This window comes from Aythya fuligula, unplaced genomic scaffold, assembly GCF_009819795.1.
Source record: "Aythya fuligula isolate bAytFul2 unplaced genomic scaffold, bAytFul2.pri scaffold_46_arrow_ctg1_1, whole genome shotgun sequence".
Lineage (NCBI taxonomy): Eukaryota > Metazoa > Chordata > Aves > Anseriformes > Anatidae > Aythya > Aythya fuligula.
The window spans coordinates 69,153-94,022 of NW_022473989.1; the positions used below are offsets into that span (position 1 = coordinate 69,153).

General features: G+C 53.3%; 3 protein-coding genes across 3 annotated transcripts in view; 2 read left to right on the forward strand and 1 right to left on the reverse strand.

The window, feature by feature from the left end:
- LOC116501588 (olfactory receptor 14J1-like) overlaps window positions 1–7,140 on the forward strand; it is a 73,194-nt gene extending 66,054 nt beyond the window's left edge. The window contains exons 2-3 of the mRNA XM_032207187.1: window positions 5,863–6,800; window positions 7,125–7,140. Coding sequence (XP_032063078.1) covers window positions 5,890–6,800; window positions 7,125–7,140 — 927 coding nt within the window. The 5' untranslated portion in view covers window positions 5,863–5,889. The remainder of the gene's footprint in view (window positions 1–5,862; window positions 6,801–7,124) is intronic.
- Window positions 7,141–13,011: 5,871 nt separating this feature from the next.
- On the reverse strand, window positions 13,012–14,022 carry LOC116501587 (olfactory receptor 14A16-like). The gene has a single exon (XM_032207186.1). The coding sequence runs from the start codon at window positions 14,020–14,022 to the stop codon at window positions 13,087–13,089; it is 936 nt and encodes a 311-aa protein (XP_032063077.1). The 3' UTR covers window positions 13,012–13,086.
- Window positions 14,023–20,182: 6,160 nt separating this feature from the next.
- Window positions 20,183–23,757, forward strand: LOC116501581 (olfactory receptor 14A16-like). The gene is made up of 3 exons (XM_032207179.1): window positions 20,183–21,110; window positions 22,981–23,119; window positions 23,553–23,757. The coding sequence occupies exons 1-3, from the start codon at window positions 20,183–20,185 to the stop codon at window positions 23,755–23,757; spliced, it is 1,272 nt and encodes a 423-aa protein (XP_032063070.1).
- Window positions 23,758–24,870: the final 1,113 nt, after the last annotated feature.

The window sequence follows — 24,870 nt, forward strand, 5'->3', positions numbered from 1 at the left end:
GGAAGACTACGGCCTTCATCTTCATGACCACCAGAGGGACAGAGACGACCCCCTAGCAACAGTGCGCGCAGTCGCAGAATATACCAGGATGTGCTGCGTAATCCCGGAATTACCAAGATATAAAAAGGGACCCTGGCGGGGGTGAGGTGCGCGCCGTTGGCGGAGCCGAGACTCCCCGGCCGCCCAGCGCTGTTTTGCTTGCTGTTGGCTTACTCAAGAAATTCCTTTCTATTATCAATGCAATGCTCTCTGAAAATTAATTAAGGGGGCAACTTATAACAAGCCTGATCACACAGGAGGTCCTGTCCGTGCTTTGGTGAGCATTTTTCATCCCCTGAATGGCAAAAAGTCACACAGACTAGCGCAGACAAGGCGCTGCATTCAAGAGAAGCGACACAAGCAGTCTGGCTGTGCTCTTTATTTTCCATTCAGGGGTGGAAAGCGGGAGAGCTTCCCAGCCCCTTTGCTCTGAGCTCCGCTGCTGCCGTCCGCATTCCCGGCACCTTCCCCTCCGTTGCGGTACCAGCATCTAGCGCTAGGGAGTCAAAAGGAAAAGAGGATGATCAGGTTGTGTACAGGCTGAAGGCAGAGAAATCCTGCAGGCTTAGCTCGGGCCGTGCACGTAGGGGTCTGCTTCCCGTGCAGCTTCAAGGTTGCCGTCAGGTGCGACGGATGCCTCGTGCCCAAGCTCATGACAAGGTCCCCAGGGGTGCAGCTCATCAGCCTGGGGCTGAGGCAGGGGGAGCGGAGGGCCCTAGGTGTTCTGCACAGCTATTCCCCCTCCGGGCAAGGTGTCTTGGTGTCAGCGCTCTCCAAAGGAAGAACAGACTGTCGGCTTCGGAAAGGGGAGAGGCAGACATCCAGGGGATCCCTTTGTTTTCAGACAGGACTTTCACATCCCGTCAGGTGCCAGGAGGCTCCAGCCCCAAAGTCTCCTGTCTCCAAAGTCCGCTTTTGCTTGACGTGGAATTGTTCTTGGAGAACAGCAAAGGTCCCGAGTCCCGCAACCTGAAGAGCCTGCACACAGAGAAGACAGAAAGGCTGACGAGGGAGTTCTTGAGAGACGGGAAAAGGGATGACTGTCAGAGCAGGGGGACACTGCTCTGTGCCCTGCCCGCTCCTGAGGGACAATGGGGCAAGGTGGGGCACTTTGGAAAGCTTTGGAGAAGAGCCGCATCCTCCGTTTCTTTCATCAACTCCTCCCAGGATTTGCCACCATCCCTTGGCTAGGGAACAGCCCAGAGGTTCCCAGCACACGGCTTAGGCCTGGGACTGATTATCCTAGGCACGGACCCAGGATATTCCCCCATCTCTCTGCTCACCCTCTCCACTCAGGCCGCAGGGAAGAGTGAAGCCCTAGGGTGTGCCAAACCCCCGAGAAGCAGAGCAGATCTGGCCTTGGTTTCTCTCCCAGCTGGCCAGCAAGCTGCTCCGGGCACCCTGGGCAGTCTCAGTGTAGGGTAGGAATTGCTCTGCAGGGCCCAGGACACCAGCCCACCTTATCCTGCTCCAGCGCTTCCAGAATTTGTGCAGATACAGCATCCCAGACAGCCTCAGTCTCTGGAAAGCAAGGAAAAGACAGGTCAGGCTCCAGGCCAGCCAGCTCACCACCTCTTGGCAAGCACCGCACCCAGGTGAGGACACATGCAGGCATACGCGAGACCCCCCAAAAAACACCCTGTGGGCATTCCTGGGACATTCCTGAGAGGCCTGTGGGAGCTGCAGGCCACACCAGTCTCTGGGACACCAGAGGTCCTTCCTCCCAGAGCCAGATCCCAAAGAGGCAGCAGCTCCCAGGGAAACCTGACCCTGGATTGTCCCCATCACAAGGAGGCTGAGCCATGCCCAGAGGAGCCCTGGGGCTCAGAACAGGACCCATCATCAGGACCCAGGAGTCCTGGCTGCCACATTGTCCCCCGAGCCCAGCGGGACCCTCAGGCTGGGCTCTCGCAGCAGCCACCAGCTCTGTCCAGCACCACCACCACCCCCCAGCCCAGGACCTGCAGCTTTGGACAGCTGACAGCCCCTGGGCCACCCCTTGCAAAGGGGCTCCTGACACCCTTACCTTTGGGGGAGAGGCGTAGGAGCACTGGGAACTGGGAAACCATATCAGGGGCGATGGTCACCCTCCAGCAGCCCTCCATCTCGCTTGCTGCTGGCCCTCAGCTCAGGACAAGGGATGCCCGCCCTGGCTCCTCAACCACAGCTCCTCTGCAAGGTACCCCTGCTCCTCCACCCGTCAGCGAGGGTCGCCCAGTGCAAGCTTGCTGCCTGCTGACCCCACTCCTGGCCACAGAAGGACAGCGGTGGGGAGCACCCAAGCAGTGCCCAGCACAGACCAGGCCTTGCAGGGAAGTGCCAGCACTGCCGCTGCTCCAGTGCTTATATGCTGGTGATGCAGTCCATCCTTTTGTGACATCATCACGTGTCCTAATAAGCCTTATGACGTCAGCAGCATGGAGATGGCACAGCTCACGTGACAGACGAGAGATTTCCCTTCCTGTCCTGAGAAACAGTCACCTCCCTTCTGCCCAGTTCATTCCTAGCGGTTCCTGGCCCATCCACCAGGAGCATCTCCAAATGCTGACAAAGGCCACGGAATAAAGGAAGTGGAGCGCTGGAGAAGTCACTGCTGTGCTCCTGCCCCAACACGCCTCTGCTTTTCCAGGAAGGTGGGGTTTGAGGCTTGTCCTAGGGCTGGGCCTTTTGCAAAAGACAGAGTAAAACCTGTCTTCAGAGCACTGAAGTTTCTTGACACGCTTTGCCTGAGTCTTGAGAGTATGATTCATTCTGTCCACTCTGCCACTAGACTGGGGTCTGTCTGTAAGGGCTATGTGGATCCCAACCAATCCCTAATAGTCTGCTTCTTTCAGTAACTGCCTTGGCTATCAATTGTGGACCTCTGTCCGATGGCGTTCCCAAAGGTGCCCCAAATCTCGGAATTCTTTCTTTTACCACAGCTTGTACTACTTCTCTCGCCTTCCTGGTACGACAGGGAAAGGCCTCAGGCCAGCCTGCAGACGAGTCCACGAGGACTAACAAATACTTCAGCCCCCCTTTTCTAGGCAGTTCGCTAAAGTCAATCTGCCAATACTCTCCAGGTGCCTGCCCCTCAGCAGTGGATTTTTGTGTGTTTAGTGGATTATTTCTCCAACACATGTCACGCCTTTCTGTGACTGACCGAGGAGCCTCTACCATGTTCCTGCGTATAAATGAGAGGGGTTTTGCCTCTCGGCAGAAGCCGTCCCCAGGCTCTCAGCATATTTAAGCAGCTACAGCTGCTTTTCTTTGTCTGAGACCCAGTCTCAGCTGATGAGGAAGTAATGGGACCAGCAAACCTTTCTGGCTGCAGCAGCTCGGGCCTGGCTGCCCTGGCCCTGGGGCAGGAGGAGCTGCCTGAAGACCCCCAGGGATGGCACGGAGGGGCTGCAGGCCTCCCAGGGTCTATGAGTGAGTGGGCCTGTGCAGTGCTGGATGTAGGGCTGGGCCCCGAAACCTCATCTCTATCCCTGTGCTGAAAAGCAGCTGGACTATGACATGCATTTTGCAGGAGGAGTGTCAAGACACAGGTTTTCCTGTTTGCAAGTCCCAGATCCTGGTGAACACCACCTAGGTCGGCCCATCCGGCAGCTGTGCACAGAAGATGCCTCCAAGAACCCACAGAAACCTCGGGAATGTCTGCACCCAGCAGTGTCCCTTTCCTGTGACCGTCCGAGTGATTAAAGGCCCCCAGGGTGACATGGGGTCATTGAATTCATCTTAGTCCAGTGGCTTCCACAAGACTGTCTGCTTCTTCAGCCTGACTGCAGGCATCTACCTCCGACCACAAGGTCACCCTGACTGGCTCTGCTCTGACCCTCACCCACAAGGGCTCCCCCACTCTGCTGCCCATCCCATAGAGGAGCTCCAAGCATCCAGACAGATCCTTCACATGGAGGGCAACCCCCTGTTGATCACCCCCGCCTGTCTCTTCTGGACAATCTGCCCCCATCCAGCACAGCACCCCAAGCTGAGGGACCTGTCCCCCCACACCTCAGCAGCTCTGCCATCAATGTCCCAGCCCTGTGACAGCAGGCGGGGATCCAGCTCCTCCTGCCTGTGCCCCAGGCTGAGGGCATTGGGGCACATCTGGGCTGCAGCACCTCAGCTGTGGCACAAGGGCCAAACTCAGGCTTGTCCCAGACCTTGTGCCAAGAGCCTGGGCTTGAAGAGGCTTTTCTTCAGAGCAGACACAAGCTGCCGTGGATGGCAGATGGGCACAGGAGGATCTGAGCAGCTCTGTCCTGTCCTCTATTTCCATTAATTAGTTGTAGTGGCTCAGTTATCGGCATTAGTGAGATATCTCACATTCAGGTGCCTATGTTGAGGACACCTCAATGGAGGCCAGAGGAATCCAGCCCCTGTGGGTATGAGGAATGCCAGGGGGAATATGAACACCCAACTACTCCAAGACTACTGCAGAACACTGCTGGTGAGAAGTGTGTGTGCCCAGGGGAGGGAGGGAAGCCCAGGGATCCCTTCAGGCTGTTTGTCAGCAGGTTCCCCTGCAGCCCCAGGGCCATGTGCAGGGAGCCTGGTGGGGGGCAGAGCAAGGGAGGCCTTGGGCTGGGCCTCTGCTGCTGAGCTGGGCCGGGCTCCTGGGCCCAAGGGGAGCTCCTGGCAAGCAGGTAGCGCTGCAGAGAGACAGATCTGCCCAGGAACAGCTCCTCTGCACAGCGCAGCAGGGCTGGGGGCACTGCCTGCAGAGACACAGTGCTTAAAGGCAGGCAGAAGTGGCAGGATGCACGGAGCTCCCTGCTGGAGAAGACTTCGCAGCCCTGCACCCGGTAAGTGTCTGGCTGGAGGGCAATGCAGCCGCAGTTCCTGGAGGCAGGAGAAGCCGGGGGTGCAGGCAGGGGTGTCCAGGGCTGTGGTGCAGAGCAGGGTCCCTGCTGTGCCCCAGGGGCTGTGTGGCGGGGCAGGGCCTCTGCCGCCTGCCAGGCTCAGCACTCAGCCTGCCCGGGGAGCTGCCCAGGGCGAATTTCAAAGGGAACTCTCATATTTCCTTAGCCTCTGCTTTCAGTTTTCTCTTCTTTTAGCTCACTGGGAATAGAAATAGAAGCTGTTATTTCCAAGAAGAGACTGAGACTTACTCGACAGAAGAAGGAAGGTTACAAGGACCCCCAGCAAGTCCCTTTCCTGCCCCTCAGCCCATCGAAAGCTCCACCACCCCTTGCACAGTGTCAGCAGTGTCTGTGTGCCCTGGGCTCTAGGACGTGCCCCCAGCAAGCTGCCCCTGGGCAGAGCCCTGCTGCCAGGAGGTGTCTGCAGGGCAGAGCTGAGCACCCAGCTCTGATGGGGTGGGATGGGGGCTGTGAGCTGCAGGCAGGAGGCGTGGGGACAGAGACCCAGCTGCAGGCAGGGCCAGCTGCAGGCAGCACAGAAGCTCTCTGTGGGAGTGAGAGGGAGCTGCTCTCACTATATGATGAGTTGGGCGAGGGCTTTGGAGATGCGCACTTTGAACCTGGATTCCTCTGCTCTCAGTAGCATTAAGGGTCAAGTCAGAGGAACACCTAAGTGTGACCAACCTCCCGAGGTGTCTGCATGGGGCAGCTGAGACCAGGACTGATTGATACACCTTCTGTCCTCACTCTGCCCTGAGGGACAGACCCTTTGCCTTGCAGGAGCCCCAGGATTTCACTTGGTGGGCAGTACACCAAGGATTTCTACCTTAAAGAACTTCTCAGGTGTGTAGGACAAGTACAAAAAAAATACACAAAACATTATGCACGAAACCCTGCAAGTGAGTGAATTTCTGCAACAATGATGAAAAGTTCCTTTATATATTATGTCTCCACAAATGTTGTTTTTATTTCCTTTTAGACCGGCCTCAAGGTCAAGAGACATCAGATGTCCAACAGCAGCTCCATCACCAAGTTCCTCCTCCTGCCATTCGCAGACACGCGGGAGCTGCAGCTCCTGCACTTCGCGCTCTTCCTGGGCATCTACCTGGCTGCCCTCTTGGGCAACGGCCTCATCCTCACCACCATAGCCTGTGACCACCGCCTCCACACCCCCATGTACTTCTTCCTCCTCAACCTCGCCCTCCTCGACCTGGGCTGCATCTCCACCACTGTCCCCAAAGCCATGGCCAATTCCCTCTGGGACACCCGGGCCATTTCCTACTCAGGATGTGCTGCACATGTCTTCTTCTTCTTCTTTTTGATGTCAGCAGAGTATTATTTTCTCACCATCATGGCCTATGACCGCTATGTTGCCATCTGCAAGCCCCTGCACTACGGGACCCTCCTGGGCAGCAGAGCTTGTGCCCAGATGGCAGCAGCTGCCTGGGGCAGTGGGGCTCTCTATGCTCTGCTGCACACTGCCAATACATTTTCCCTGCCCCTCTGCGGAGGAAATGCTGTGGACCAGTTCTTCTGTGAAATCCCCTCAATGCTCAGGCTTTCCTGCTCAGACTCTTACCTCAGGGAAATTGAGCTTCTCACATTTAGTGTTTTTCTCTTTCTGGGGTGTTTTGTTTTCATTCTTTTCTCCTACATGCAGATCTTCAGGGCCGTGTTGAGGACGCCCTCTGAGCATGGACAGCACAAAGCCTTTTCCACGTGCCTCCCTCACCTCTTTGTGGTCTCCCTGTTTCTCAGCACTGGCATGTTTGCCTACCTGAAGCCTCCCTCCATCTCCTCACCTTCCCTGAACCTGATGATGGCAGTTCTGTACTCAGTGGTACCCCCAACAGTGAACCCCCTCATCTACAGCATGAGAAACAATGAGCTCAGGAGTGCTATTAGGAAACTGATTACGTGGATTTTTTTTAAGATTCATAATTTTTTCCTCTTTCTCCACAAATGACTTTCTTTTTTTTTTTTCCCTTGCAGGCCTGATAATTACTTTCATTCTCATTATGTTATAATAATCTTCAGTGTCATTTCCATTTATTACACTCCTAGAAAGGTATTTTATTCATCCTGCATCTCCTGAGTATTAAACTGCTCTGTTTACTCTGCACATCCTTTGCCTCCCTGCGCGCCAGCACTGTACATCAGCACTGACTCTCTCTTAACATCTCCTTAATTAAACAGCATCTCTCCAATGCACTGCCTGAAATTCTGCCTCTTCTTTCAAAGCTGGTACCAGCAATAGGTATGAGCAGTGTGGTGGTTTCTCACTGATGGGGAGCTAATATACCACTCTTTCACTCTGGCTTCTGAAAATAACAGACAGAGAAAACAGAGTCAAAGAGGTCTCCAGTGTTGATTCAAGGAACAGGCAGATCACTCATCAATTGCTGTTAAGGCCTTAACACACTTTGTAGAGAGATTACGATGATTTGTCGAGCATTGCTAACAGGCTGGATCCATGAGAAACTAAAAGCAAGGTAAAAACACCTTCCCCCTATCTACCTCTTCCACCTCCTCCTAATGAGCAGTGCAGGGAAACAGGGAATGGGGGCTGCAGTCAGGCCATGATGCTTTCTCATGATGCTCCTTCACGGTCACTCTCTGTCCCACCTTCAGCGTGGGGTCCTGCCCCTGCTCCTGTGTGAGCCTCTCTCTGCAGGCTGCAGCTCTGGCCTGGTGCCTGATGCAGTGTGGCCTCCATGGGCCGCAGCCCCATAGAATCATTAAGGTTGGAAAAGCAGGCGCTGATGTGCTGAAGGCAGAGCAAGGGGTGACAACAGCCAGCCCCCTGATGGTATAAAAGCAGTCCCTAGGGAGCACCGCGACCCAGGACAGACTTTGGCAGTTAGTGCAGGCAGTTTGCGTGGGGCAGTTCAGGCAGGGCAGGGAGGAGCGTGGGGAGGATCCTCTCCTCCCTTTCCCACCTCCGTTTCTCTTCCTTTCCTCTCCTTGGGGATCTCTGCCTTTTAAACTTATAACTCACCACGGTGGGCACCCATCACAGTGTCTGGGCCAGGGCAGCAACACAAAATGAGGGGACACGGCCTCTCTGGGATCATGTGGGCACCCAGGTGGATCCCCTGAGGGGTGAAGTGGCAGTCCAGACTGGAGACCGCAGGGAGCTCCAGAATCTGGAGGCCCCTGGGTCCTGAGGGAAGAGAGGGCTGTCATGGGTGCAGATGTGCCCTGCTCATGGAACTGCTTGAGCAGATGGCTGGGCTGCAGTGAGAAAGCAGCAGCCTGAGGGGCTCCTTGGAGTGTCTGAGGGAGACGGCTAGGAGGTGTCAACCTGCCCCTTCTGAAGCCCAGCAGCCCCCTCTGAAGTCCCTGCAAGCGGTAGCAGTTGATCCAGCTGCTCAGCTGCAGGACAGAGGGCTCAATCACCCACAAGAGGAAAGGGGCTGGACCCTCATCTCAGCTTGAAGTGGAAGGAGGCGTCTGCCCCCAACACCCATGGTGCCACCAACTCCCACAGTGTCCTTGGGTGATAGATTTGAGGCTCTTGGGCAAGAGAAAGGAAAAGGATGATGGTCTGGACAATAGTTGTAACCCGGGCCCCAAGAAGCATGTCAAGGATGAGGGAAGTACCAAGCATAGGGAGCGGGGCTGGACGGTGGGGGTTGGAAAGCCCCGTGGTTGAGATAACATTAGACTCTTAACAACGAGGCCATCAGGAATATAAAAGAGTTTAGAGGGAACAAAGAAGGGTGATTCAGGAGACTCCATGCAGTCTCCGGTTTCTTGTTCTCCAGCTGGTTTCTTGTTCTCCAGCCATTAAGGCATGGAAGTTTCTGTGTGTTTGCTGTTGTTGCTACATTCAAAATTGTTTGACCAATGAAAAGTTGTGTTGAAAAGAACTGCTGTGGAGAGAAGGGTATAAGAGCATATAAAGGGTATAAAAGCAGCATGATGAAGTTACTTCAATAAAGAAGCAGGAAAAAGAAGCGAAGAGGAACAGGCTGGCAGAATGGAGACCAGGACGGGAACAGGCACTTTGATTGCCTCACGAAGACAGGTTCGGCCAGACTCAGCAAACTGCTCAGAGAAGCTCGTCCAGAAAGTCGCTGGAAATAGGCGCACTGGAGCTGGAGAGAAGCTGGAGCTGAGAGAATCAGACCCATGCACACAACTGCCTCTCGCTGGTAAGCAGTTGCGCATTAAGGGGAATCATACGTCCTTAGGAACAAAGACTGTCCTGGTAGCCTTACAGCTCATTCTCGTTATTAACAATCGGACAGTTTATGAGCCTGAAATATGGGACCAAACTGAGGTCAAGGTGTGGGAGTCTGCAACTAAAAACAACAAGGTTGCAGTGGGATTGCTCGGCACGTGGCGAGCAATCTCTGAGGCCTTAAAGAGCCCTGTGGGACCACAGTCAGAAACGTGTGGTCTGCCAGATAGTGAGGGAGCTGCGGGCTCCTTTACTGATCTGATTGCTACGCCATGGGCCCCTCTGCTGCTACAGCCATCGAAGGCTTTTGCTGTTACGCCCCCCGGGTGACATGAAAGTGCCTTTTGACCCAGGCCTGTTGGCCTTGAAAAGGAGATGGATATGCTTTTCTTCGATCCGGGAAGAACAGGATACATAAGGCCTGAAGACCGAGTTGCTTGACGACTTAAAGCGAGACATATTGTTCAAAGGGAATGGAAAATGGAGCCTTGTATGTAATCAAGAAAAGGAGTGAAAAATGGAGCCTGTTGAGTCGTGGAACATGGAGGATTGTTTGTTACCTTTTCTGATTTTACATACGTATAGGCGAACTTGATTTTAGTAAGTTATGGAACTTAAAGGATTGTTTGTTACCTTTCCGGATTGTACGTATGTATAGGCATACTTGTGTTTAGTATGTAAAGCAATGTTCTGTATATTTAGAATGTTTGATGTTTGTGTGTGCGTTTTGGTGGGGCGTGGACTCCCCGCACACCCAGCGCTGTTCACTTGCCTTTTATACCTTTTCGAAATATTTGTTTTAGAAATATTACAAAATTCAGATTGAGTTGAGACCTCATTTATAACAGGGAGCAAACTCTCTGGACTTATTACCAGGGCTTTAAACTAGGTTTGATGGGGCAAGGGTGGGGAGTTAGAAGTGACAGAGAAGGGCTGGGGGATGTTGTCACTGCTGTCACTGTTGAAGATAGTAGGAAAAAACCTCTGAGTTGTCCCATAGGATCGCCCCAGGGCTCCTCAGAAAAGGTAATGTTCCCGATACCCCATCCAGAATCTTCTCTAGGGGAAACTGCGCCTGCTACTTCCCTAAAATGCTGATGCATGAAGCATGGGAAATAAACAGGGTGAGCTTGAGATATGTGTATGGTCACAGGGCCATGATCTCATTACAATCAGTGAGATGCGGTGGGACAGTTTGCATGACTGGAACGCTGTCATGGAGGGCTACGTGCTTTTTAGGAAAGACGGGCTGGGGAAGTGAGGGGGAAGAGTTGCCCTTTATGTGAGGAAGCAATGAGAATGTACTCAGCTCCACCTGGAGGCAGGTGATGGACAAGTGGAGGGCTTGTGGGTGAGAATTAAGGGGTGGGCTGGTATGGGTGACACTGTTGTGGGGGTATCCTACAGGTCACCAGATCAGGAGGAGGAGGTCGATGAGGCCTTCTACAAGCAGCTGGAAGTAGCCTCACGCTCCCAGGTGCTGGTTCTCATGGGGGACTTCAATTATCCAGACATCTGTTGGGTAAGCAACTCGGCCAGGCACGCGCAGTCCAAATGGTTCCTACAATGTGTTGAGGACAATTTTCTGATGCGGGTGGTGGAGGAGCCAACAAGGCAGGGGGTGCTCCTGGACCTTGTCCTTACCAACAGGGATGGGCTTGTTAGGGATGTGGAGGTTGGGGGCAGCTTGGGATGCAGCGGCCATGAGATAGTGGAGTTCAAGATGGAACTTGGTGGAAGAAGTAAGGCAAAATGCAGGATTGCTACCCTGGACTTTCGAAGAGCCAACTTTGACCTCTACCGGGACCTACTTGGGGGTATCTCATGGGCTCGATTGCTAGAAGGCAAGGGTGCTTGTAAGAGCTGGGCAACATTTAAACAGCACTTCTTGCAAGCTCAGGATCAATGCCTCCCTAAGAGTAGGAAATCAGGGAAGGGGGGCAGGAGACCTGCGTGGATGACCAAGGAGCTCATCGATAAGATCAAAAAGAAGAGGAAGGTCTAAGAAACATGGAAAAAGGGCCTGTCCTCTTGGGAGGAGTGTAAGAGTGTTGTCAGGGCCTGCAGGGATGCAATGAGGAAGGCTAAAGCCCACCTGGAGGTGCAGCTTGCAAAAGAGATAAAGGATAATAAGAAGGTGTTTTTTTTTTTTAAGTACGTAAAAGGAAGACTAGAGATAACGTGGGTCCCCTGCTGAACGGGGGGATGTGCTGGTAATGGGAGATGCCAAGAAGGCGGAGATACTGAATGCTTTCTTTGCTTCAGTCTTTGCTTCAAGGACTCTCCCCCAAGACTCCTCAACCCTGGAGGGAGGAGAAAGGGTCTGGGAAATGGAGGGCTCTCCCCTGGTTGATGAGAGAGTGGTTCGGGAGCGTCTGAGTGGGCTCAATGCACACAAATCAATGGGTCCCGATGGGATGCATCCACGTGTGCTAAGGGAGTTGGCAGAGGTGATCGCTGAACCGCTCTCTATCATCTTTGAAAGGTCCTGGAGAACAGGAGAGGTGCCTGAAGACTGGAGGATAGCCAATGTCACTCCAGTCTTCAAGAAGGACAAGAAAGAGGATCCGGGAAACTACAGGCCAGTCAGTCTCACCTCTGTCCCTGGAAAGGTGTTGGTACAGCTTGTTCTGGATGCCATCTCCAATTGGTGATGCAGATGGTGATTGGTGGTGCAGAGTCTGGCTGGAGGCCTGTGGCTAGCGGTCTTCCCCAGGGGTCGGTGCTGGGTCCAACATCTTCACTGATGACCTTGATGAGGGAATAGTGTCTGCCCTCAGCAAGTACGGAAACCAACCCAGCGGTGCTGGGAGCTGGGGAGAGGGGAGAGGTGGAGGAAGGTCCCAGTGACACGGCTGGGAGGTGGGTTGTGATGCCATTCCTACTGCAGTGACCTGACCGCCTGGTGGCAGGCAGGCAGACACGGCGATGTCATCGAGTGCATCACAAACCCCATGGGACATGGGGGGCAGCTCAGGCAGGGGACAGCTCTGTCGAGCCACCATGGCTGGGCTGCTGCTGCTGAGGTCACCTCCTCACAACACTGCGATGGGCCAGGAGCAGGCAGGCCTCAGGAGGTCATCAGGAGCAGCAGCTGTGGAAGCTGCAGGCAGATGCCTGGGCCCCTGGGGAGGGCTGCCCTGCAGTGATGCCAGCTGGACATGGGATGGGAGCCTGTGGGATGAGGCATGAGAAAGTGCTGGGTGTGACAGAGCACAGTGGGAGAGGGAAGAGAGTACAGGCAGGGCTGTGAGGGACAGCAGCCTCTCATATGCCCTTGGTGGGCAGAGATAGGACCAATGGCCAAACAGCCATTCCAGCCTTTCCCAGCTTCCCCCCAATTCTCCCAACTCCCTGCTCTCTGCCCACCTCCCTGCCCTCATCCCAGCCCAGCCCAGCAGCCCAGGCTGGGGTGACCCCAAGACCCACCGCAGGTTGCTGCAGGGCTCTGGGCACTGCCACCACAGCCCCAGCCCCTCTGAAGGGCACAGCAGCTCCTGGGGGCACAGAGGGCTCTGCCTCACAGAGGGGAACATCCAAAGCAGACGCATACAGAGGTCAGTGTCCCCTGCTGTGTCCCCTGCTCTCCTCAACAGCAGATCCCCAAGAGGCCTGCAGACCCTTCGTGCCATCCCTGGGGGTCCTCAGGAATTCCCTGCTGCCCCAGGGCCAGGGCAGCATGCCCCGAGCTGCAGCAGCCAGAAAGGGGTTTGCTTCCAGATCAGCTGAGAGTGGGTCTCAGGCAAAAAAGTTGCTGTAGGTTCATTTATTTCATTTAAATACACAGACAGTCTGGCTCCTCATTTATGCAGAGCCTCAGGGTCACAAATGATATGTTGGTACAAGGGGATGAAGAACAGCATTTCTTTGTGGAAAATAATATCACAAGGGGAAAATGAAAAACAGGATAAAATCCCTCCAGAAGTTAAGCTTGTCCTATCATTACATAAACTGTAATTCATCTGAGGAAGAAGAAAAGAAGCAGTTTATAGCTGCAGAAAGGTCCAGCCAGTTTCCTCAGCACATCCTTAAATGTCTCCATGAAATCACTTTCCTAATGGCATTCTTCAGCTCCTGGTTCCTCATGCTGTAGATGAGGGGGTTCACTGCTGGAGGAACCACCGAGTACAGAACTGCCATCACCAGGTTCAGGAAAGGTGAGGAGATGGAGGAGGGCTTCAGGTAGGCAAACATGCCAGTGCTGAGAAACAGGAAGACCACGACCAGGTGAGGGAGGCACGTGGAAAAGGCTTTGTGCCGGCCCTGCTCAGAGGGCGTCCTCAACACGGCCCTGAAGATCTGCACGTAGGAGAAAAGAATGAAAACAAAACACCCCAGAAAGAGAAAAACACTAAATGTGAGAAGCTCAATTTCCCTGAGGTAAGAGTCTGAGCAGGAAAGCCTGAGCATTGAGGGGATTTCACAGAAGAACTGGTCCACAGCATTTCCTCCGCAGAGGGGCAGGGAAAATGTATTGGCAGTGTGCAGCAGAGCATAGACAGCCCCACTGCCCCAGGCAGCTGCTGCCATCTGGGCACAAGCTCTGCTGCCCAGGAGGGTCCCGTAGTGCAGGGGCTTGCAGATGGCAACGTAGCGGTCGTAGGCCATGATGGTGAGAAGAAAAAACTCTGCTGATATCAAGAAAAGAAACAGAAAGACCTGTGCAACACATCCTGTGTAGGAGATGGCCCTGGTGTCCCAGAGGGAATTGGCCATAGCTTTGGGGACAGTGGTGGAGATGCAGCCCAGGTCGAGGAGGGCGAGGTTGAGGAGGAAGAAGTACATGGGGGTGTGGAGGCGGTGGTCACAGGCTATGGTGGTGAGGATGAGGCCGTTGCCCAGGAGGGCACCCAGGTAGATGCCCAGGAAGAGCGCGAAGTGCAGGAGCTGCAACTCCTGTGTGTCTGCGAATGGCAGGAGGACGAACTCTGTGATGGAGCTGCTGTTGGGCATTTGATTCCTCTGGGCACGGGGACCAGTCTGAGGAGGAAAATACAGAAAAATGTTAGGCTGTATTCTGTGAGCAAAATGTCTTTTATTTCTTTTTTAAACCTCAAAAGTGATGCTGTCCTTTCAGGAAAACCTCTGCTGCAGCTGCCTTGCTAGAGTTGTGGTTGGTGCTACCAGAGGTTGCTGCTGGGAGCAGGGACCTCTGGAAGTCCTTGGTGTTTCTGCTGCACTCCAAATGAAATCTTGTGTGTTCAGAGATGGAAGCGCTCTATCCCTTAGAGCAGAGTGAGGGCAGCCATCCTGTCCCTCAGTCCTGGTCACAGCTGCCCCCGGCTCGCACCGCTTTGGTTTAGAAGATATCATGCTCAGGTGTTCCCCTGAGAAGAATTGGGACAGAACAGAGGAACCCAGTTTTGAAATGCAAAACTCCAATCTCCTCACCTCTTGAGGACAATCTCAGTTCTCCACACCTAGCAAGGGTTACAGAGGATCACTGCAGCTACCACATATTGATATCCAGCAGCATTAACACGCCCTTAGCCTGTAGGTGTGTTCTCCATGCATAGCACAGAGCTGCTATGGCAGAGCTGTGCCCTGGAGGGGGGCAGCGTGCAGCCCAGTAGAACCCTTGCAGGAAAAGTTTTGAATGCTCTAAAAATGGGGAGACCTGAAGACAGAGTGATCTCATTCACAGCCCCACACACAGCATTTCCACAACCCTACTTGTCATGAGGGGACATGGAGGCTTTTCCTCCTTTAATGTATCTGCATTATGTAACATGCAGCATCCGTACCTTAGCTTCATCTGAGTTATCCCCTATACCACTGACTCCAAAGGCATGTCATGAACAAATTCCCATGCAAATATCTCTAGTGGTCTATGCTGGGGAAGGGGAAGAGACCAAGGGTTGTACTGTGGAAGGCATCAGCAGTGCAGGGATGGCACGGAGCTGCCCAAATCGCTCTGCCACTGACTTTCTGGGAGCAGTTCCCTCTCACTCCCTGCCCATGGCACTGCTGCCTGCAGCTGTCCCTGCCTGCAGCTGGGTCTCTGTCCCCACGCCTCCTGCCTGCAGTCTCAATGCAGTGCCCTGGGCAGCTCCCCGGGCAGGCTGAGTGCTGAGCCTGGCAGGCGGCAGAGGCCCTGCCCCGCCACACAGCCCCTGGGGCACAGCAGGGACCGTGCTCTGCACCACAGCCCTGGACACCCCTGCCTGCACCCCCGGCTTCTCCTGCCTCCACGAACTAAGGCTGCATTGCCCTCCAGCCACAGACTTACCGGCTGCAGGGCTGCGAAGTCTTCTCCCGCAGTGAGCTCCGTGCATCCTGCCACTGCTGCCTGCCTTTAAGCACTGTGTCTCTGCAGGCAGTGCCCCCAGCCCTGCTGCGCTGTGCAGAGGAGCTGCTCCTGGGCAGAGCTGTCTCTCTGCAGCGCTGCTCGCTTGCCAGGAGCTCCCCTTGGGCCCAGGAGCCCGGCCCAGCTCAGCAGCAGAGGCCCAGCCCAAGGCCTCCCTTGCTCTGCCCCCCACCAGGCTCCCTGCACATGGCCCTGGGGCTGCAGGGGAACCTGCTGGCAAACAGCCTGAAGGGATCCCTGGGTTTCCCTCCCTCCCCTGGCACACACACTTCTTGACAGCAGGATCATTTCTCCTAGCACAAAAACAATTATCTGTACCAATCACCTCTTCTCACATCAGCTGATGGTGGGACACCCAGATAAGGTCATAGAAGTAGCTCCTTTAACCCCCTGCTTAAGTAAGGATTCAGCCGAGTCAGTTAAAACATCTCATACTGGGTTTTTGTCCTGGGGCTGGAATGGGTCTCAGATCCCTCCCATGCCTGCCAAGGACCCACAGGACCTAGGGTTTCTCTGCATTCAATTTAGGTGTGCATAACATGGGCAGCTGCAGGTGGACATCTTGTCTCAGCCCCAGGAGTTGGAGAATATCAGGGGGTTGCAAACACCTGGTGACATGTCAGGGGGCAGAGGTACGTGCAGGCATCTGCGAGCTCTCATGGAGGAACCCTGAGGGACAGGGCAGCACCTGGGGACATCCCCTTGGAGGCTGATGAGGAATGCCTGTGGCCAGCTGGAATGACAGCAAATGCACCCATTTAGGACAACTAAACCTGTCCCTCCTCAGTAGGCTCAGGGCAGCCTGTAGAGGCATCCACCTGACCCAATGGAGAACTGTGCCACAGGGAGAGCTGAGTCTCTCTCTCCCTCTTCTCCCTCTAGTTTTCCCTCCATCTCCAGGGACTGTAACAGCACTTGTCTCATGGACATCCCTACAGTATCTAATGAAATTTGGGGCAGCTGCTCCATTTAAAGCCACTTCCAGGCCTGCAGTGCTACCTGAGATGCCAACGCTGCCCAGCACCACTGGAGCATGCAGCTGACATGGGCAGCACAGGACCCCCAGGACAGCTCTGGCCATTCACAGCTGGTACTTAACGGGCACCCCTGAGGGCATCTCTGACAGACCTGGTGCTTATGAGCAAGTGACCTCTTCCCAGGGCTGCAGCGAGCCAAGGTCTGTCCTTCCTGTATCCAGCAGAGGCAGGCAGTGCATGGATATGAGGCATGTCACACTGGGGTTTCCACTTGTGTCCTTTGGTTTGCAAACACTGCTGCTGCTTCTTATCATAGAATCATAGAATATCCTGAGTTGGAAGGGACCCTTAAGGATCATCAAGTCCAACTCTTGACACCGCACAGGTCTACCCAAAAGTTCAGACCATGTGACTAAGTGCACAGTCCAATCTCTTCTTAAATTCAGACAGGCTCGGTGCAGTGACCACTTCCCTGGGGAGCCTGTTCCAGTGTGCAACCACCCTCTCTGTGAAGAACCCCCTCCTGACGTCAAGCCTAAATTTCCCCTGCCTCAGCTTAACCCCGTTCCCGCGGGTCCTGTCACTAGTGTTAATGGAGAAAAGGTCTCCTGCCTCTCGACACCCCCTTATCCCCATCCCTTACTCAGTCAAGACACAGCCCAGTGATTTTTTTCTGTGTTCCTGTATCACAGGATGTCCATAGCCAAGGACATTTTCAGCAGCCCCTTCTCCTGCCTGGAGATCAGCCCCAGCTCCAGCACGGGCCCTCAGGGCTGCACCAACACCACAAAGGCCCTCTGCTGTCAGGGCAGCACAGCCCAGGCCTGTTTCCTTCTGGCCTCAGGAACACCAGGCCTTGCCCTTCTTGGGACCCCTTAAGTCATCCTTTTGTGCCCATCTACCACCCACGGCAGCTTGTCTCTGTTGTGAAGGGAAGCCTCTTCATGCCAAGGCTCTTGGGACAAGACCCGCGGGAATGGGGTTAAGCTGAGGCAGGGGAAATTTAGGCTTGACGTCAGGAGGGGGTTCTTCACAGAGAGGGTGGTTGCACACTGGAACAGGATCCCCAGGGAAGTGGTCACTGCACTGAGCCTGTCTGAATTTAAGAAGAGATTGGACTGTGCACTTAGTCACATGGTCTGAACTTTTGGGTAGACCTGTGCGGTGTCAAGAGTTGGACTTGATGATCCTTAAGGGTCCCTTCCAACTCAGGATATTCTATGATTCTATGATAAGAAGCAGCAGCAGTGTTTGCAAACCAAAGGACACAAGTGGAAACCCCAGTGTGACGTGCCTCATATCCATGCACTGCCTGCCTCTGCTGGATACAGGAAGGACAGACCTTGGCTCGCTGCAGCCCTGGGAAGCGGTCACTTGCTCATAAGCACCAGGTCTGTCAGAGATGCCCTCAGGGGTGCCCGTTAAGTACCAGCTGTGAATGGCCAGAGCTGTCCTGGGGGTCCTGTGCTGCCCATGTCAGCTGCATGCTCCAGTGGTGCTGGGCAGCGTTGGCATCTCAGGTAGCACTGCAGGCCTGGAAGTGGCTTTAAATGGAGCAGCTGCCCCAAATTTCATTAGATACTGTAGGGATGTCCATGAGACAAGTGCCATTACAGTCCCTGGAGATGGAGGGAAAACTAGAGGGAGAGAGAGACTCAGCTCTCCCTGTGGCACAGTTCTCCATTGGGTCAGGTGGATGCCTCTACAGGCTGCCCTGAGCCTACTGAGGAGGGACAGGTTTAGTTGTCCTAAATGGGTGCATTTGCTGTCATTCCAGCTGGCCACAGGCATTCCTCATCAGCCTCCAAGGGGATGTCCCCAGGTGCTGCCCTGTCCCTCAGGGTTCCTCCATGAGAGCTCGCAGATGCCTGCACGTACCTCTGCCCCCTGACATGTCACCAGGTGTTTGCAACCCCCTGATATTCTCCAACTCCTGGGGCTGAGACAAGATGTCCACCTGCAGCTGCCCATGTTATGCACACCTAAATTGAATGCAGAGAAACCCTAGGTCCTGTGGGTCCTTGGCAGGCATGGGAGGGATCTGAGACCCATTCCAGCCCCAGGACAAAAACCCAGTATGAGATGTTTTAACTGACTCGGCTGAATCCTTTCCTTAAGCAGGGGGTTAAAGGAGCTACTTCTATGACCTTATCTGGGTGTCCCACCATCAGCTGATGTGAGAAGAGGTGATTGGTACAGATAATTGTTTTTGTGCTAGGAGAAATGATCCTGCTGTCAAGAAGTGTGTGTGCCAGGGGAGGGAGGGAAACCCAGGGATCCCTTCAGGCTGTTTGCCAGCAGGTTCCCCTGCAGCCCCAGGGCCATGTGCAGGGAGCCTGGTGGGGGGCAGAGCAAGGGAGGCCTTGGGCTGGGCCTCTGCTGCTGAGCTGGGCCGGGCTCCTGGGCCCAAGGGGAGCTCCTGGCAAGCGGGCAGCGCTGCAGAGAGACAGCTCTGCCCAGGAGCAGCTCCTCTGCACAGCGCAGCAGGGCTGGGGGCACTGCCTGCAGAGACACAGTGCTTAAAGGCAGGCAGCAGTGGCAGCATGCACAGAGCTCCCTGACGGAGAAGACTTCGCAGCCCTGCACCCAGTAAGTCTCTGACTGGAGGGCAATGTAGCTGCAGTTCCTGGAAGAAGGAGAAGCCAGGGGTGCAGGCAGGGGCGTCCAGGGCTGTGGTGCAGAGCAGGGTCCCTGCTGTGCCCCAGGGGCTGTGTGCTGGGGCAGGGCCTCTGCCGCCTGCCAGGCTCAGCACTCAGCCTGCCCGGGGAGCTGCCCAGGGCGAATTTCAAAGGGAACTCTCATATTTCCTTAGCCTCTGCTTTCAGTTTTCTCTTCTTTTAGCTCACTGGGATTAGAAATAGAAGCTGTTATTTCCAAGAAGAGACTGACACTTACTCGACATAAGAAGGAAGTTTTCAAGGACCCCCAGCAAGTCCCTTTCCTGCCCCTCAGCCCATAGGAAGCTCCACAACCTCTTGCACGGTGTCATCAGTGTCTGTGTGCCCTGGGCTCTAGGACGTGCCCCCAGCAAGCTGCCCCCGGGCAGAGCCCTGCTGCCAGGAGGTGTCTGCAGGGCAGAGCTGAGCACCCAGCTCTGATGGGGTGGGATGGGGGCTGTGAGCTGCAGGCAGGAGGCGTGGGGACAGAGACCCAGCTGCAGGCAGGGACAGCTGCAGGCAGCAGAGCCATGGGCAGGGAATGGCAGCACAGTGGGAACATAGTCTGGTACCTCCTTTTCTGACCTCAAGCCCACAGGAGTCAGGATGTCTCATAACCTCATGAGTGGAACCTCCGGCAGAGCTGACTCCTGACTTCCTTTCAGTCCCTCCCTGGCCTTGCCTCCCCTGGCAGAAGCCCTGGGCTGTTTCTCTAAGTTCCTTCATCTGCTGTTGCTGTTCTTCTTTTATGGCTTGCTGCAGCTCTGGCTTTCAGCTGCAGCTCAAGCACTGACTTCCACCTCACAGATGTGTCCGTAGGAGGAAGGTGCCCAAAGTTCCCCTTAAAACCTGTGGTGCTCAGGGCAGTGCAGTTTATGGGGCAGGAAAAATCTGAATCGTCTTACAGGCAGTTCCTGAAGCCACAGTAATTGGGCACCTGTACGTGGGCCAGTGGACTGAGCCCTCAAGGACTCTGGCTGAGACGAGGGTAGATGGACAGACTGGACCAACCGGAGCTCAAGCAAGGGAGCAGAAAAAAGGTCTCAGAAAGAGGAAAATCACTGTGCGGGGTTTCAGAGAGAAGTGGAGCAGGTTTTTATCAAAGATGTCTTTCCTAATTATCATTGTCTTTTATTTTCCTGAGATTGTTCCCCTTTGTCCAGGAGGATCAGATGTCCAACAGCAGCTCCATCACCGAGTTCCTCCTCCTGCCATTTGCGGACACACGGGAGCTGCAGCTCCTGCACTTTGCGCTCTTCCTGGGCATCTACCTGGCTGCCCTTCTGGGCAACAGCCTCATCCTCACCACCGTAGCCTGCAACCACCGCCTCCACACCCCCATGTACTTCTTCCTCTTCAACCTCGCCCTCCTTGACCTAGGAGCCATCTCCACCACTGTCCCCAAAGCCATGGCCAATTCCCTCTGGGACACCAGGGCCATTTCCTACTCAGGATGTGTTGCACAGGTCTTTCTGTTTCTTTTCTTGATATCAGCAGAGTTTTTTCTTCTCACCATCATGTCCTATGACCGCTACGTTGCCATCTGCAAGCCCCTGCACTACGGGACCCTCCTGGGCAGCAGAGCTTGTGCCCAGATGGCAGCAGCTGCTTGGGGCAGTGGGGCTGTCTATGCTCTGCTGCACACTGCCAATACATTTTCCCTGCCCCTCTGCGGAGGAAATGCTGTGGACCAGTTCTTCTGTGAAGTCCCCCAGATCCTCAAGCTCTCCTGCTCACAGTCCTACCTCAGGCATGTTTGGGTACTTATGATTGGTGTCCCTTTAGCATCCATGTGCTTTTTTTTCATTCTTTTTTCCTATGTGCAGGTCTTCAGGGCCGTGCTGAGGATGCCCTCTGAGCAGGGCCGGCACAAAGCCTTCTCCACGTGCCTCCCTCACCTGGTCGTGGTCTCCCTGTTTGTCATCACTGGACTTTTTGCCTACATAAAGCCCTTCTCAATCACCTTCCCAGCCCAGGACCTGATGGTGTCATTTCTGTACTCAGTGATGCCTCCAGCACTGAACCCCCTCATCTACAGCATGAGGAACCAGGAGCTCAAGTGTGCCATTAGGAATATGATTTCAGTGATGTTTCTGAAAAGTGAGAAATTACTGCTTTTTCTCCACAAATGACTTCCTGGGTACTTGTTTCATGATCATTATTGTAACATTTATCTTTGTTGTCATTCCCATTCATTAGTTTATTAGATTTTTTTTTTTAATGTGTATATCTACCGTACGTTGAGGAATGAACCTGCTTTTTCAGTACTCTCTCTTATCATCTGCTTAATAAAAAAGGATCTCCCCAACAGACTGCCTGAAATCCTGCTTCTTCTTTCAAAGCTGATGCCAATAACATGGCTGAGCAGTGTGGTGGTTTCACACCAATGGGCAGCTGAGCTCCAGCACATCACACTCATCACACTTTCACCCCCTCATCAAAGGAGTAGCCAAAGAAAACAGAGTGGAAAGGGCTCCTTTTTTTTTATTGTTTTTTTGAAGATACAGGTTGTGGTGTAAATGCCTGAAGTAACTAGGAAAATAAAACTAACATTCACATTTTTTGAGGAAAAGGTACAGCATTGAAGAGGCTTTCAGGGTAGGGCATAACTGCATTATTTGAGCGTTCCCTAGGCTCCCAACCTTTGATGCTATCGCGCTGGGGAAACTTGGTGTGCTAGCTCTAAGGAACAGCACGGAGTGTAGAGTGGAGTGGAGACACCACGGCTAGGCTCTGTAATCAGATGGGGCCTCGATTGTTCTTGTGCACACAGCTGCACTTTTTGCCACCCTAAGCCAAAGACCTGTCATGTTTTGACAAATGCTGTACCCTAGTGTACTTTTTGCTCATTATAATATCATTATAATACCAAAACACACCTCCATCCCAAAAGCTACCCGCCTCCAAGGTGCGACCACCCCTCACTGAGCATGCGCTCTGAATTTCTCGGAGCCTATTACTTTAAACGGAGACGGGAAAACTTTACACCAATCATAACTAAGATATGCTTGACTAGAGCCACTCAAGCTCCACCTAAAAGATAGAAAATAATATAAATTGGCCCAAGAGAAAGGGGATGTTAGGGAAGATACCACCGTCAGGGGAGATACCATCCCGAGGACAACATCCTTAGGACCTCCTGACTCTTGGGATCAGTCGACGGGCTGAGCCTCTCTTCCCCCCCCATTGGGACGCCTTTGGGTGAGATCTAAATACTTGCTTATAAATCTCTATAGAGTCTTTGATCCTTTTAACGCGTTTATTTCTAGGCTGTAACACCTGTAACATCTATAACATCTATAACATCTATAACATCTGTAACACCTATAAACACCTGTAACATCTATAACATCTATAACACCTATAACACCTGTGTATTTTATGCATACTAGCTTGCTTTTGCAGACAGTCACTATCGCCGGCAATCCAAAAGAACCTGATTATCTGTTGCTGTAATAAACCATACTTGATTGCATTGTGATAACTCTCATTGAGTGCAACGAGGGTGAGGGTGGTTATCCGTGATAGTTCAGTGTTCTGAATCTAACCAGACCCCCAGGCGGTTAATGCATTTTTGGTGAATGTCCGAGCGGACCCCCAGATGGTTAATGCGTTTTTGGTGAATGTCTGAACGGACCCCCAGGCCGTTAATGCGTTTTTGGTGAATGTCTGACTGGACCCCCAGGCGGTTAATGTGTTTTTGGTGAATGTCCGACTGGTTCAGTATCCTGAATCTGACCGGGCCCGTAACGGTTAATCAGCTACACCCCTTAACGCGACACAGGTAGAAGACTTAGCATTTGCAGTCTTGGGCAAAACAGATTCAGTGTAGGGAGATTAAGATCACTTGCTGAGATTTAACTAACTGACTGGAGCAGTGAGAAACTAAAAAAGTTTCTCACTCTTATCTCTCCCAGCTGCTGTTGCGTAGCAGCTTATTTTTTACTCTTTCTTAAATATGTTTTCACAGAAATGCCAATGCCATCACTTATTGGCTTGATTCTTCTGATTGGCTGGATTCTTGTCACAGAAGCCACCCCTATGGCACCCTGCTACCAAAACCTTACCAAGTTAACTCACTACAGGAGGGATACAAATTTAATCAGAAGGTTGGAGCAACTCTTGTATGAAGAGAGGTTGAGAGAGCTGGGGATGTTCAGCCTGGAGAAGTAAAGTCTCTGGGGTGACCTCATTGCAGCTTTTCTTTTTTTTCCTTTCTTCCTTTTTTTTAAAAAAAATAAAATAAAAAATAAAAAAATAAAAATAAAAAAAAACTTAAAGGGGCCTCAGGGAAATGGGGCTTCTCACACTTAGTATTTTTGTTTTGTTTGGGGAGTGTTTTGCATTTATTTTGCTGTCCTATGTGCAGATCCTCAGGATCTGTTGCTCGTATTCCTACCTCAGGAGTGTTTGGGTACTTATGATTGGTTTCTCTTTAGCATCCACGTGCTTAATTGTCATTCTTTTCTCCTATGTGCATGGACGGCACAAAGCCTTTTCCACGTGCCTCCCTCACCTGGCCGTGGTCTCCCTGTTTTTCAGCACTGCCATTTTTACCTACTTGAAGCCCCCCTACATCTCCTCCCCATTCCTGGATCTCGTGGTGACAGTTTTGTACTCGGTGGTTCCTCCAGCCATGAACCCCCTCGTCTACAGCATGAGGAACAAGGAGCTCAAGGATGCACTGCAGAAACTCCTGAGTGGGTGTACATCAGAAGTAACGTACTGCCTGTCTTCTCCAGAGTAGTACTGGTAATATAACTCATGATAAAAAGCTTGTCTTTTGTTCTTTGGTGGGTTTTGTTTGCTATTAATGAGGGCAACAATGTTTTCCATATAAATCGTCATTACTGATCCTACTCACGTATTTAAACAAAACAAAGGAACCTGCAGTGAAGAGTGTGTCTGAGATGCTTTTTCTGAGAATTTTGCTGGGGGTTCCAGGGTAATGCCCATGGGTGGAAGTGAAGAGGAATATAGAGACCCACCATAGCAGCACTACCAGGAAGCAGCAGGGTTTCGTCTGTCCAGAGCTACTTTCATCCCACTTCCACAATCTCCTTCTGAGCCTTTTCTGTTGGCATAAGCCTGATTGTTCCTGTAGCTTGGTCACGGTACTGCTGTGTGGCAATCCTGTGACCACAGGCAGGGACTGGCAACGGGCATTTTTGTGGCACAGCTGGCCTCCAGAACAGCATTTCCATCCCATAAAGTGATTCTGCTCAGGGTAGTGCCTGGCGGCTCAGGTCTTCCTTCACAGTTGCTGTCAAGAACACTGCAGTCCAGAAATGGACTCCAAGAGGGACCTGGCTTTGCCTGTTTCTCCATGGGCTCAGGGTGAAGTGATCAGAGCCCCAGCTGGGTGTTTGAGGGCATGAGCACTCCCTCAGGTGTTGCTTGTTGGTGTCCAGCACTCAGGCAGATGGTGAGGAGGCTCCAATTAACCTGCCTGTGGCACTACAGCATGTGCTGGGGCTGGTGGCAGGTGAGCAGATTTTGGAAGGAATCAGGAGAGCCCAGGGGAGCTGCAGGGACAGTGTGTCCCAGGGGGTCAGCAGTGAATGGAGCCCACAGAGCATGAGCCTCTTCCCGGTGGAGTCCCCCTGCGATCAAGTGTTAAATCTGGATGTGAGCAGGACAAGAAGAGCCCCGTGACCCAGGGGACATAGGAGGAACAGGGAAAGAAGTCTGGTGAGCGAATGTGGAATGGGAATAGTGGAATGCCATAGGGTGCAGCACCCAAACACTTCTCATGGCACTGCAAAGAAGGCAGGCTGAGGAGCTCCAGGACCAGGGCTCTCAGCCCAGCTCAGAGAGGTGGTTTATTCCTCTGCAGCGGGACACAGAATGGCTCAGTCAG